This window comes from Octopus sinensis, linkage group LG10 (genome assembly GCF_006345805.1).
Source record: "Octopus sinensis linkage group LG10, ASM634580v1, whole genome shotgun sequence".
Classification (NCBI taxonomy): domain Eukaryota; kingdom Metazoa; phylum Mollusca; class Cephalopoda; order Octopoda; family Octopodidae; genus Octopus; species Octopus sinensis.
The window spans coordinates 29,771,949-29,787,887 of record NC_043006.1 but is presented as its reverse complement, the minus strand read 5'-3'; the positions used below and the strand labels follow the sequence as shown (position 1 = coordinate 29,787,887).

At 35.9% G+C, this 15,939-nt stretch overlaps 1 protein-coding gene across 1 annotated transcript in view; it reads left to right on the top strand.

Moving 5' to 3' along the window:
• The first annotated feature begins 3,486 nt into the window (after positions 1-3,486).
• LOC115216329 (WSC domain-containing protein ARB_07867-like) overlaps positions 3,487-15,939 on the top strand; it is a 180,296-nt gene continuing 167,843 nt past the window's right edge. The window contains exon 1 of the mRNA XM_029785551.2: positions 3,487-3,764. Coding sequence (XP_029641411.1) covers positions 3,704-3,764 — 61 coding nt within the window. The 5' untranslated portion in view covers positions 3,487-3,703. The remainder of the gene's footprint in view (positions 3,765-15,939) is intronic.

Sequence of the window (15,939 nt, the reverse complement as noted above, 5' to 3'; positions counted from 1 at the left end):
CCATACACTTGTGATCTTCAATGGAACCTGCAATTGAGCAACAGGTCTTTAAGATGTACCTTAGAGTCAATGAAAGGAAAGAGGAGCGAAAAGAAGGTTTCACTCGTCAAGTCAGCTCTAATCAAGCAGACCAACACTGAAAAGGCATTCCAACTAACTCCATCCCGACATCCCGACCTTTTTCTTTTCAAACACACTATACAGTACTACATTATCTTCGAGCGACCACGTACAAAGTTCATCGTTGGTTCGTGTATGTAAGCAAGAAATATATTCATGTTTGTGTATGATTTTTCTTTGGGTTTTATTTAAGTTCTTCTCAGGAGGGTTCAAGCCGGTCGCTAACAAAGCGACAACACTTTTTGAGTTAAGAGAGTTCTCGCTGTTTGTAAATATGTGATTGAGTTGGTGTGTTGGTTGAAATGTCCATGCATACCCTCAAAGTCCCGGAAAAGAGTATATTTATGGTGAATTAATGCGGAACTTACATCACTTGTACCCTGACTATGGATTCTCGTTTGTATTATGTGTATTATGTTATGCACCTACAACTTTGCACAGAAAACTAAAAATACGTGAATTCATGGAAAAAGAGCGAAAGAAACTGACGTGGATCCTCCAAATCCAATCTGTTAGTGACACAGTGAAGATCTGCAAGACGTTCTAAAAATTCTCCATGTGAGATTCTTATGTGAATAGATGCACATCTTCACTGTGCCACTAATAGATTGGATTTGGAGAATCCACGTCAGTTTCTTTTGCTCTTTCTCCACGAATTCGAGTATTTCTAGGTTTTTGTGCAAATATGTGATTTACATAACCCAATACACCCACCGATGATAGGTACAAACGAGAATCCGTAGTCAGGGTACAAGTGATGTAAGTTCCGCATTAATTCACCATAAACATACTCTTTTCCTGGACTTTCGATTGTACATTCACATCCGTTGGGCAGCTGGCTTCTACAACACTGCATGACTTTTGTTCCCTGTCCTGCAGAAGAATATCAGGTCTGTTATATTTGCATCAAATTGGTGTTTTTATTGGGGTGTTCAACAAGGAATACTTGTTTTTAAAGGTGTGAATACCTGCTGGTCCTGATATGCTTTTGATGTTATATATCTCGGCAGTCCTTCCTTCGGATAGCATTGTAAATAGTCTTTGCAACTATATCATGCCTCAAGGACAGATAGTATCTCGTAGACATTTTGGGGCAGCTGCTGAGGATGTGGGTGATATCTTCCACATTGGTATAGCAGAGCCGACATTTTTTTTATCACAACGTGGAGGTTTGGTGGTATATTTCTCCTTGTTGTTTATCAAGTACTTAATAGCTATCTCCTGTTTGTGGATAGTGAAGAAATGTCTTCTAGGTGGGATGTATTGTAAGGTCCAGTAGGGGCTACTCTTCCTGTCAGTGCTATTGTTGCCCTCTCACTTACGGGATATGTACCCATGCTTTGCATTTTGCTGCTATGATGCCTGCTTCTCTTCCAAGCATCTGTTTAGGTAGGACAGTGCAGTCTGTCTTTGGGTTGCATGAGACAGTTGCAGTCTCAGAGTACCTACACAGTGGTTCTTCTCCAATTCTGAAGATGTTGTTGCTCTCACGTATGTATGTATGTATGTATGTATGTATGTATGTATGTATGTATGTATGTATGTATGTATGTATGTATGTGTGTGTGTGTGTGTGTATGAATGTATGTATGTATGTATGTATGTATGTATGTATGTATGTATGTATGTATGTATGTATGTGTGTGTATGTACGTATGTATGTGTGTGTATGTATGTGTGTGTATGTATGTATGTGTGTATGTATGTGTGTATGTATGTGTGTGTATGTATGTATGTGTGTATGTATGTATGTATGTGTGTGTTGTGTGTGTGTGTGTGTGTGTGTGTGTGTGAGTATGTGAAAGCGTGTATTTTTAAGAAAGAAAATAAGGAATAGTGAGAAGATTTGAAGAGAAGATTTCTTGACAAGTGAAATATCGGAAAATAACGAAAATAAAATATAAAAGTGAAGCAGATTAATTGGCCGTGGGGACTTCGATGAGATAACAAGTCAAAAATACGGGGAGAGACGAAAATGTAACAAACATTCATAAACATATATAGAAATACACGCAATCTCTAACTAAACTCGTACACTCACGCACACAAACACACACACATACACACTCGCACGCACAATAAAATTTTTGACGAATATTATATATATATGGGCGCAGGAGTGGCTGTGTGGTAAGTAGCTTGCTAACCAAACACATGGTCCCGGGTTCAGTCCTACTGCGTGGCACCTAGGGCGAGTGTCTTCTACAATAGCCTCGGGCCGACCAAAGCCTTGTGAATGGATTTGGTAGATGGAAACTGAAAGAAGCCCGTCGTAAATATAAATGTGTGTGTGTGTGTGTGTGTGTGTCTGTGTTTGTCTCCTGCTGGTTCGGCAAAAACGACTGATAGAATAAGTTCTAGGCTACCAAAGAATAAGTCCTGCAGTCGATTTGCTCGAATAAAGGCCGCAGTCAAATGACTGAAACAAGTAAAAGAATAAAGGAATATATGCATACATATATGTATATACACATACATACACATATAAACACACACAGAAGTTTGGTTGAACAAATAATAGAATTCGATATGAATATTATATATTCGACAGAAATTACAAATTGAATCACGGGTCGGGAGTTTCGTTTATGAATTTATGGAATTTATTGTGCCATAAACGAAACTATCGAACTTTGAGTCATTTTGTAACTTCTGCCGTTTAATAATGATGATGGTGGTGGTGGTGATATAAAGCGCGACATTTATTGATATAACAATATGCATGATTGTATCTCAACGTCTGTCTATTGAGCATGTACATGCGTAAAGAATAGTTTTTAAAAAATGGTAAAAAGTTGTAAGTGAACTTTATTTATGAGTGACACAAACAGAAATGGTAAAGTGAGTGAGAGAGAGAGAGAGAGAGAGAGTGAGTTAGTGCGTGTGAGAGAGAGAAAGGAAGAGAGAGAAGGGGAAGAGAGTGAGTGAGTTAGTGTGTGTGAGAGAGAGAGAGAGACAGAGAGAGAAATGGCTGTGAGTAAAAGAAATATTTTTTTAGATAAAACAGAAAATGACCTGGGAGAGAGGTCGATGAATTTCATAGACAATTCGATCATCTCTGGTCAATTTTAAAGAATTAGAGGGAAAAAAACGAGGTGGAGAGATAGCGAAAAAGAACGTGTGATAGATAGATAGATAGATAGATAGATAGATAGATAGACAGATGGGGAGAGAGAGAGAAGAGAGAAAGTGGAATGGGCAAAAAGAAGAAAAAAGCTCAAAGAAGAGCGGGAGGAGGAGAAAGAGAAGAATAATTTAAGGAGAAAACAAAACCAAATAAGAGGAAGAGGCAGCGTATATTATAAAGAGAGAGGAGATTGGTGAAAGATAGAAATAGGAAAGAGAGAGGGGAATGTAAAAGGAAGAAAAGAAGAAAACTGATAGAATGGTAAAAGTGAGAGTAAGAGGAAGGGGAGGGCAAAGGAAGTCAGTTTTGGATTCGGAGATGAAAAAATTGGGCTTTTTCTGTATTGAAAGAAGAATTGTTTGTTGTGTTTCACTGTTTCGGCTGGGCAGGCTAGTCATGGTCGGCCGAAGATTTTACTCATTCTAAGTTTATTACTTTCCTCTACAAAGTGGAGACATGAAAAGTTACCAGTGGAGCGTTTTTCTGGTTGTAATAATAACACTTGACTGCATCCCAGGTAAGCAGCTTCATCTTCTCATCATCCTTCATCGTCGTCGTCGTCGTCATTCTCATTGTCGAAGTGATGGCGATGTTGTTGACGACGGTGCCTTTATTCTTGTTGATTTCTCTCACATTATGTAAAAAATCATTAGACTCACAAAACATCATCGTTACTAAAATCCTTCTCTATTTACACATCCGTAACAAAGAACTCAATTTTAACAACAAATTTAAAAGTGTTTCGAAGTATAAATTATTCTCCGTTTCTTCACACAAAAAAAGAAAAAGAAAAAAGAAAAATGTTTCACGGAGAATTGATGAATCCACAATCTACCATCCCGTCCTGACGATCAAAACTTTATAAAGCAACATGTGTTAGTTTCCACACATCTAACTTATTGACCCTCCAACTTTCATTTACTTTACTAATCCTCTAATGTCAAAACACTTGAGATACAAGAATTACAATTGTAACTTCATCTTTATTCGTCACTATCATCACCATTTTTATTGTACAAATAGAGCATATCTCTCTCCAATCTTTTGCGCACTACTACACCAGTCTTATCAAAGTGAAATACATTCAATTTTTATTATCATTATTCGTTGCTAATGCTAACAAAAGTTCCGATCGCCACTTCACCGTCCCAAGGCGATCTCCATCAGATTGTTTGTAATATTACATTTTATTTAGTTAGTCTGGTTAATAATAAATAACACTGTCGGTTGGGAAGAAAATCACTTTGATGAAATACATTTCGACTAAGAAATAAAGGGGAATTCTCCCCATTTCGATTAGGTTCAAACTTTGTCACCAAATTGTCTGTCAAAATATTAATGATGCTGATAAGAGAGGGAAACTCTTGAGGTTTATTATAAAGTTTTGTGTGTGTGTGTGTATACGTGTATGTAGGCGCGCTTGAGTATCTATCTATCTATCTATCTATCTATCTATCTATCTATCTATCTATCTATCTATCTATCTATCTATCTATCTATCTATCCATCCATCCATCCATCCATCCATCCATCCATCCATCCATCCATCCATCCATCCATCCATCCATCATCCATCCATCCTCCATCCATCCATCCATCTATCTATCTATATATATATATATATATTATATATATAATATATATATATATAATATATATATATATATATATATATGGATCTTTTCCTATATGTGTGTAGAGAAAAAGTTTTAGTAAGCTTGGAATAGATAAACACCGGATTACTGCTCGGAGGGTCTAGGTTCTTCTTAATTAAGATTAAAGTAATCTCACAAAAACAAAAAAATGGCTATAAGAACTGTAGCAGTTGTAAAAGCCTATCTTGGAATATATTTTTGCTTTTATGACATCTTTTATAAATGAAATATTGTGTGTGTACGTGTGTTTCTATATATACAATTTCTGTACACTACACATTACATTCATGTATATATATAATATATATATATATATTATATAATATATATATATATATATATAAACCTTCTAATATATATATATATATATACACATATATATGCATATATAAATATATATCATATACATACATATATATATACACATATATGTATATATAAATATATATCATATACATACATATATATACACACACACACACATATATATATATATATATAATATATATATATATATATATATATATGTATATATAAATATCTATCATACATATATATATATACACACACACATATATAAATATATATCATATACATATATCTTATACATACATATATATACACACACATATATATGTGTATATATATAAATATATCATATACATACATATATATATGCACATACATGAATGTATGTAATATATTTATATATATGTATGTATGTATATAATGTATATATGCACGTGTGTGTATGTATATATATATATATATATATATATAAAGCTTCAGGATAAAGCATTTGTCGAGTAAAGAGCATAATGTGAAACGAAATAATTGACAAGGGAACAGGAAATTACTTAGTGAATTTACTTCGCTTACACCTGTTTCTGCTATAAGATGCCGTGGATTCAGAGCTGTGTGTTTGTACATCACCTTATAGCTTCGTCAGAGCTTCTGATGCACAAGCATTCAGTTCTGAGTCTATGGAAACTCAGCAAATAAAGATATAAGCTTACGAAGTTCATTGCATAATTTCCTGTTCCTTTGTCAAATTTTTTTTTCCACATTATGCTCTGTACTCGATGATATTCTGAAGCATAAGAATATTATTGAGTTCAAGCACCAGGTTTTTAGTATCATTATGCCATTGAGAAATTATGTATGTATGTATGTATGTATGTATGTATGTATGTATCGTACTTTATATATATATATATATATATTATATAATATATATATATATATATATATATATATAGTCTACACACACACACACACACTTCTATAAATATATATGAACATAAATGAATACATGTATACATGTAATATATTTATATCTATATCTATGTATGTATATCATCGACTGTTGAAGAGGTTGCAAGAAGCAACGAAAATTTTAGGAAAACTAAGTAAATGAGTGGAAATCGAACCGGTGAGCGTGTTAATTAAAACAGAACGACTCTCCCCAGACAATAAAATATGTATATAAATATATGCATGCATATATGTATGTATATAAATGTATATGTCAGGAATTTGAATGTCTTTGAGTAAATGACGTCCGTACGTCAATTTTCCTATTTTTCTTCCTTTTCTCATATATTATATATATATATATATATATATATATATATATATATATATGTACATATACCTCTCTGTGTTTGTCTTTCTATCTGTATGCACACGCACATATGTATGTATGTGCGTGCGTGTCTTCATGGTTCGCTGATTACAAATAAAAAGTTTTCAAACTCGCTTGTTGCTTGTCGAGCAAAAGATTTCACTAGCAGTTTCTATAGTGTTGGCTTCGTAATATGATGGATACATCATTTCTGTTGAAGAAAACGAATTATACATATTGGCTGTTAGTAGCTTCATGAATTTACAGTCTATTTAATCTTAATGAAATAGATACTAACTTGTGCGTTATAATGGGAAATATTTTTTTTTACACGAAATTAACCAGAATAAATAACAGAAGAAGCGAAGTAACATGAATAATTATTTTATCAATTTAGACTTATATAAGTGGTCGAGAGAGAGAGAGAGAGCGGTTTTACGAAAGTTCGTTGAATAATTTAGATTTTCGTTTGTCATTCTTTATTTCGAAAGAAAAACAGATCTCATTTTCCGTGTGTTTATAATTCTTTCTTTCTATTTGGTCTGCTGTTTCTAGGACCATTTTCATTCTGTGTTTCTTGTTCAGAGTTTTTTTTTTTAGCTTCCGTTCAGTCGGTTGTAATGAGTTCCGTTCCGAAAGCAGAAACGGCCAAGTTCTTTCTTCTATTTATTAGCCACGCTTGGAATATTATAACACGAATTCCAACTATTTTTTTTTTGTCTATTTCTTAAAAAAAAAAAAGAAAAAAGAAAAAGTGAATAAAATTGAGAATTGGAAAGAAATTAATGAACATGTAAAAAGTTTCGTATCAACTTCCCTGGAGTTGTGAACTAAAACTGATGCTGGAATCGGTGAAGATAAATTAACATGTGCTCAGATTTAAAAACATGTCCCAAAGAATCGATTAGCGTTTTCATTCCACTTTGTTGTGTAGCAAATATATTTGGTAATATTTAATAATATTTCAAAATTTATATTCTAGCACCAACGAAGAATATATATTTCATTCTTCTTTGTATTAATTTTCTTAAAAGGATGTTATTAATATTATTCATATCATATAGATATCAATTAACGTTGCATAAGTCCACAGGGAAATGACAAATAGACAGCAAATAATTTTCGAAACATGTTCTTGGAAGTAGAAGAAGCACTTTATACTTTTCGCTCTACACCTTACACGCACGCACACACACACACACACACACACACACACACACACACATAATATACACGTACGTATATATATGTATATGTGTTCATCTTTTCTGTGACTTTGTTAAAGGAGAAAGGGTATTAATATACACACACGCATACACATCATATAACGTCTGTGTTCCATGATGGCATGGGTTAGACACACACGTACTTTTCCGTGACTTTGTTAAAGTAGAAAGGGTATAAAGCACACGCACACACTCACACACGCATGCACACGTGTGCGCGCACACACATGTATAGAAAGAGAGAGAGAGAGAGAGAGGTCCATGTTCCATATTAGAATATATCGCTTGGAATTTGAGAGGAACCGATGTGTCCAAGGACTATCATACAGCAGTTGTCTATTTTGGCAAGGTTTCTATGGCTGGATGCCCTTACTAATGCCAACCACTTTACAGAGTGAGCTGGGTACTTTATACATGACACCAGCACAGTTAAGATCGCCATGCAGCTGGCAAGACAACAAACCCAGAGGAAAGTGGGGGTCAACTTTATGCTCGAAATCCTTAGAAAGTGTAAGTTGTCTTATTCAAGCATGAGCTGACTTCCACCATACATGTGTGTGTGTGTGTATATATATATATATATATATATATATATATATATATATCACGTGATCACGTGACTGACCAGGCTATCAGATGTTGCTACACATCGCTGGTCACAATGCACTTCACATTCTTTTAGCCTTCAAATGACGCCACCCTGCTGGCTAAGCAAGCAGGCCATATATATATATTTGTATGTATGTATATGTGTGTGTGTGTGTCTATCTATCTATCTATCTATGTGTGTGTGTATGTATATATAAGTATATATGTATGTATGGACGTATATATCTATATATAAATGGACAACAAAACCAAGGCAAGATGAGTATCTCTGTCATTTAAAATATTTAATTAGAGTAAGGTGAATCAAAACACAGAGATGTAGAATTGATTAATGTCTTACCTCTGTTTCTGGGACATCCCGGGTGAGGGGTCAGCACCTCCATACACTGGGTATTCCGTCATCTGAGACAAGGAGTGTTTGCAGGAAAGATCCAGACACAGACTACTGTTTTATTCTTCTATCTACTGGGAATTTTCTGTCTGGAACTTTCCTGCATACACACCTTGTCTTTGATGATGGAATACTCACTGTATGGAGATGTCGACCCATCATGTGGGATATCCCAGAAACAGTTTTAAGACATTAATCAATTCTACATCTCTGTTTTTTGATTCACCTTACTCTAATTAAATATTCTAAATGACCTGAAATACTTGTCTTGCCTTGGTTTCATTGTCCAAGCCTACTACGGATCCTGAGCTCCAGCCTCAGCTGTGAACTTTGAACCTAACTTGTGACCAATTATTGCACTTATGCAGTGTACCTATTCATTTATATATATATATATATATATATATAAATTGTATATATATATATATATATATATATATATATATATATATATATAAATACGAGGAGTTTTCGCTGATGATCTAAACGAATAAGTACACTGCATAAATACATTTACATACATACATATATGTCTCTCTCTCTCTCTCTCTCTCTCTCTCTCTCTCTCTCTCTCTATATATATATATATATATATATATATATATATATATATATATATATATATATGTATATATATATTGTTGTGTTTGGGGATGGTCATGTTGCCAGGTTAGTCAATAAAAACACATGCACTATATATTTGGTGTTCATTTGCTTCAGCTTCATTTTATATTAATTGTATTTCGGCCAGAGTTCTTTCATCACACTTCTGTGACCTCATTCAATATATATATATATATATATATATATATATGTATATATAGACATACATGTATGTATATGTATACATCATCATCATCATTTAACGTCTGTATGGGGTGGAAGGTTTGACCGCAGGTGGTAAGGCCAGGAACTGCATAAAGCTCCATTGTCTGTTCTGACATGGTTTCCATATCTGGATGTCCTTCCTAATGTCAACCCCTCCACAGAGTGTGCAGGGTGTTTTTTATGTGGCACCAGCACCAGTGCTATCAATGTGGCCCCAGCATGAGTGCTTTTCACATAGCACCAGCACTAGTATCAATTCTTCTGTGGTGGACAGGTCTTCATGAGTCCAGCAATGTGCCACACATCTCGCCTTAGTCATTTATCTGGTGCATTGCTGTATTCATGAAGACCCATCCGTACGTGTATGTATATATATATATATATTATATATATATATATATATAATATATATATATCATCATCATCATCATTAAACGTCTGTTGTCTATGCTGGCATGGTTTGGACGGTTTGACCAGGGCTGGTAAACTGGAAGGCTGCACCAGACTCCAGTTTGATTTGGCATGGTTTTCTATGGCTGGATGCCCTTCCTAACACCAATCACCTCAAGAGTGTAATGGGTGCTTTTACGTGCCACTGGCTTGGTTCCCATTTACGTGACACCAGTATCTGTCATGACTGCAATTTTGCTGTTTGATGGGTCTTCTTCTCAAGCACGACATAATGCCAAAGATCTCAGTCAATGCCTCTGTGAGGCCCAATTCTTGAAAGGAACTCAGCTACTTTGAGGCCCAACGCTTGAAAGGAACTTGGCCACTTTGCCTTTGTGAGGCCCCTTTATATATACATATATACTATTCTATATTTTTGAGATGAGGAACTATGTACATCATTTTCATAATATACATGTCATTTTTTTTCTGTTGATATTATTTCCCAAGTCTCTGCACATATGTTAGGACACAATAAACTCCTAAGCAGACCTAGTGCAGATATGAGTGTAATATGGGAACCAGTATTAAGAAAAGATAAAATATTAGGTTTATAAGCCCAAAACATTCACATCGGGCATATAGTGTAGTGGATAAGAGTGTGGGCTACTGACCCTTGGATTCTCAGTTCAATCTTGGGAAATACTATCAACAGAAAAAAGCTACAGCAGCAATAAAGAATACCTTAGGAATGAGAATAGGGTTGGGTTCGAAATTCCACCAGAACACCTGATGAAGGCTGGAGAATACATCAGCTGAAATGTAACAACAAACAAGGTGAGGCACCTATCTGTCCATATGGTTGGCGTTATGAAGGGCATCTAGCTGTAGAAACTCTGCCAGATCAGACCTCAGTCAAATCGTCCAACCCATGCTAGCATGGAAAGCGGATGTTAAATGATGATGATGATGATATATATACATACATGCACATGTATGTCTGTATATGTTTACATGTAAAAGTAAAGACCCCCTTAGGAATTGCGCCTAGAAAGTTCCCCTCTGAGGCACAAGTCCAGACAAGGTTGTTTATGGAAGACCAGCAGATGCCCATGCATACCAGCCTCCCCTCTCCACACCACTGATGTTATCCAAGGGAAAGGCAAAAGGGTCGATACAGCTTGGCACCAGTGATGTTGCAACTCATTTCTACAGCTGAGTGAACTGAAGCAATGTGAAATAAAGTGTCTTGCTCAAGAACATAATACACAGCCTGGTTCAGAAATTGAACTCACTACCTCATGATTGTGAGCTCGATGCTCTAACCACTGAGCCATGTGCCTTCACTTGTATATATGTGTATGTATATTTTTATGTATGTATATCATCTTCATCATTTAACATGCATTATGCTTATATGTATAATTTTATATATGTGCATATATATATATATATATATATATATGTACATGTATTATTTATGTGTGTATATATATATATATATAATATATATATATATATATATATACATACACACATTTATATATATATATGAATGTATATACATATGTATATAACTGCATTTATTTATTTATATATGCATATATATGAATGTATATATATATATATATATATTATATATATATATATATCTCACTTCAAAAAATAAGTATTGGGGGCAATTTGTTAGACTGAAATTCTTCATGGTGGTGCTCCAGCATGGCCACAGTCTAATGACTGAAACAAATAAAAGATATATATATATCAATCTGTGTATCCTACTTAAAGCAGATATATCTTTGAAAGGCCAATTACCTGCAGTATTTGTCTGGAAATAATCTTATGAACATACTGTCTTCATCCTTTAGTGTTCAGATTTCTCTGTCAAAAGTAATGCCTGTTTATTCACTTTGTTTTGAATTAAGCATGCATTATCTTGTAATTTAAAAATTTTGGTGATATAGTTTTTTTTTACACTAACAGTGTAGGATAGGTGTGAGAGGCAGGCCCTGACCAGTTTGAATATAAAGCAATTTGAATATTTTGGACGGATATGGCCGGTTTAAATACTGAAAGGTTAAATAATGCAGAGAAATATGTCAGCAGTAGATGAAAAATCTTGTAGCAGTGATAGTGGTATTGCTAAATGTGCATTTTTGCCTCTTTGAGCTTCATCAGTGTCAAGTATCCATTGGCAACCACATGCGAAGGCAAAATCCACTGTGACAAATATAGTAAAACAGTAATAAAATATGCATTTTCCATGGTGGCATGGGTTGGATGGTTTGACAGGTAGTGATCGGTCAGAAGACCAAGCTCCAGTGTCTGCTTTGAAATGATTTCAAAGGCTGGATAACTTTCCTAACACCAACCACTTTTCAAAGTGTACTAGTTTTCTTTTTTGTTTTTTTTTCCTTGGGTACCAACACTAGTGAATTCACCAAGTCTTTTGCAAGACAGGACCCTTCAACTGAGAGATGCACTATTGAGGAAGGTGCCTTTTTGTCAGGTGTTGAGAGGCTAAAATATGGAGGTGACAGGAACAGGTGTCTTTCAGAAGGAGATACATTGGTACTCTAGCTGGTAAAAGGGAGATGAGGGTGAAGAAGTGTTAGGGCATACCCTCAGATGACAATAAGGTGGGCATAAGAGAAGTGGTCCAAGGGATTGGAGAGGGTGAATGGGTAGGTATGTTTGTGGGTGTTGAAGGGAAGTGAGAGGTGGATAAAGCAATGAAGAGTGAAGATGTGTAGGGGTGTGGTCAGTTATGAATATCAGTTGGATGGGAAGGTGGAGGAAGTAGGTGTGGGTTAGGGAGGTGATAGGCAGCAGTACAGATGATGTGAAGTGTTTTGGGACGAGGTACAAGACAGATGCATACATACATACATGCATGTGAAGGCGTGTGGCTTAGTGGTTAGGGTATTTGGCTTGTAATCGCAGGGTCGCAAGTTCAATTCCTGGTGGCAGATTGTGTCCTTGAGCAAGACACTTTATTTCATGGTGCTCCAGTTCACTCAGCTGGCAAAAATGTGTAGTACCTGTATTTTAAGGGGCCAGCTTTTTAACACTCTGTATCATGCTGAATCCCCCTGAGAAATATGTAAGAGGGGTACATATGCATGTCTGTGGAGTGCTCAGCCATTTGCACATTAATCTCACAACCAAGCTGTTCTGTTGATCGTATCAGTTGGGACATTTGTTGTCGTAACTGATAGAGTGCTTCCTTTTTTCTTTGTATGTATGTATGTATGTATGTACGTACGTATATATATATATATGTATGGTTATGTTGTAAGACGTTTGCTTCACAACCACATGGTTCTGGGTTCAGCCCCACTGTGTGGCTCCTTGGGCAAGTGTCTTCTATTATAGCATTGCACTAACCAAACCTTTGTGAGTGGATTTTGTTGACAGAAATTGAAAGAAGCTTGTGTGTGTGTGTGTGTGTGTGTGTGTATAAGAAAATGAGATGATAAAGGAACAAATGATTATCTAATGAACTTCATTAATTAACCTGGTGTAGAACTCAGTAAACTTATGCTTCAGGAGGAAGTGTTAGTCAAGTACAGAATGTAATAAGGAGAATGACAAACAAATAAACAATTATCTTATGAGCTTCATTAGCTCTACACCAGTTTATTAGTCCCACCATACCTAAGCCAAATGTGTGTGTGTGCCTTTGTATTTATCTCCCATTACTACTTGATAACTGCTGTTGGTTTGTTTACATTCCTGTAACTTAGCCATTCAGCAAAAGAGACTGTCAGAAAAAGTACCTGACTTTCAAAAATAAGTAGTGGCATTAATAAAGATATTAGAAAAAAAACTATTTATTTTCATAGACTTTGATACATTCTTAAATACATGTAGCAGCAAAATGTGATTTTTAAAAAAATGTTTTCAACCTTGATTATTGCCTGGATATGGCTTCTGAAATGACTGAATGCATTGGTTAAGTGATATATATTCATGTTGGCCATAATGTCCCCAATAGCAGCCATCAACAAGTCCTTGATATTGTAGCTATGCTTGTTGGTCTCCTTCTCAATGGTACCCAACATGTAGTAGTCGAGGGGTTTTAAACCAGGAGAGCTAGGAGGCTAATTTTCTGCCATACCCTCATGTGTCATTCAAGTTGTGTAAGAGGGAGCAGAAGATGTACAGCCTCCTCCAAATGACCATCTGAATCCAGGGCTTGACAACCATTTTCATTATCTCAATGTAGGCTGCTGTATTGACCCTAAGATCTTGCATGAAAACATGAGGCGCTATGATATGGCCCTCACTGTTGGGAACTTGATGTGTATAACAGTGAGGACTTTACTGTATCTGGCACGGAACCATCTGTCATTCTTCCTGTTCACTTTTTGATTTTGGACAAAGTTCTTCTCATCTGAGAATAATCAGAGCTTGTTAGCACCGCCTGAGAGTTTGAGTTTGCTCAGCACCTAAATTGGATCATAACTTTTTGGCATGAACTGATAATCTGTTTCTTGTGTGTCCCTAATGTTTATTGCTTCTGCACATGTCTTCCAAATACAAACACTACTTTCTCTTAATCTTCCTGTGATTCTACTACACCCCTTGTGTGTCCGTAGCTTGCACTGGGTACTCTATGAAATTTCTGCCTACATCTTTCCTACATATTGAGCAGTGTCATTTACCTGAAGGGATAGCGTCCTCTCTGTTTTCCTGCTTATTAGAACATAGGTCTTTCCTAAGTTAGTTTTAAGGCCCTTCGATTCCAAGTTTTGCTTTCACACCAAGAATTTCTATTCTAATTCTTTTATAGATCCTGCTATGAGAATGAGGTAATTGACATATAATAGTTCTCAAGAGCAGCTGGTCTTAAATTCCTGTTATAGTCTGAAGGACAATGATGAATAGGAGTGGACTGAGAACCAAGCCCTGGTGAACTTCTACCTATACCCTAAATTAATCACTGTACTCATGGCTAACTCTCACCTCACTGACTGCACCCTGTACATGGCTTGAATGGCATTCACAAGCCGTTTGTCTTCTTCTAGCTTCTTCAGAGACAACCAGATAACAGAACAAAGGACTGCATTAAGAGCTTTCTCCAGATCAACAAATGCCAAGTACAATGGCTTACTTCTAGCTAAATACTTCTCCTGTAGACTAAGAAGATGACATCAATAGCACTCTGCATCCCTCTCACATGAAGCAAAGCTGCATCACATCTTGTCTAATTCTGTTCTTCATTAAGAGGGTTATAACTCTCTCTGTAACTTCCACCTGGTCCTGCAATTTGATACCTCTCTAATTACTTCTCTCCTGGCATCTCTTTTACCCTTGTAACAATTGACTATAATGCTGCTATACCACTCATTGGGTATGACACTTTCCTGTACAACCTGATTAACTATACAGGGGACTAGGCTGTGTGCTACTCTGCCGGATATTTTAAGCATTTCACTGATGATTCTTGATGGACCAGGGACTTTCCCATTCTTCATATCCTTAATTACCTTAACTATCATACTGCTGCTAACTAGGATAGCTTCTCCTTCCATTGGGTTCACATTGGGAAGACTTTCCTTTCTTCATATTTAATTGCCTTTCATTGTAGCACTTTCATGCCTCTTTCTTTCCAGAATCACTAAAAGTGCAAGTGTACCTTTATCCTTCCACACATTCACTTCTCTCCTACAACATCTTGATTCTCACTTATAGACTGTCTTGCGATCCAGAACATCTCATGCTTCTGATTTTCATGCTGTAAGACATTGGCAAACCACTTCCTTCCTGCTCCTACTCCTTACTAGATAAACACATTCATTAGCTTCCCTTCCTGGCCACCTGATATACCACTTTAATTTTCCAACACTTGCTAAACCTGTCCGTTCACTTTGAGGGCCCTGTCCACCTCACTGTTCCACCACTGTGTCAACCTTGGTCTGGCTGGAATTTTGACCCAACTTCATATTGTACCCCTTAATAGGTTG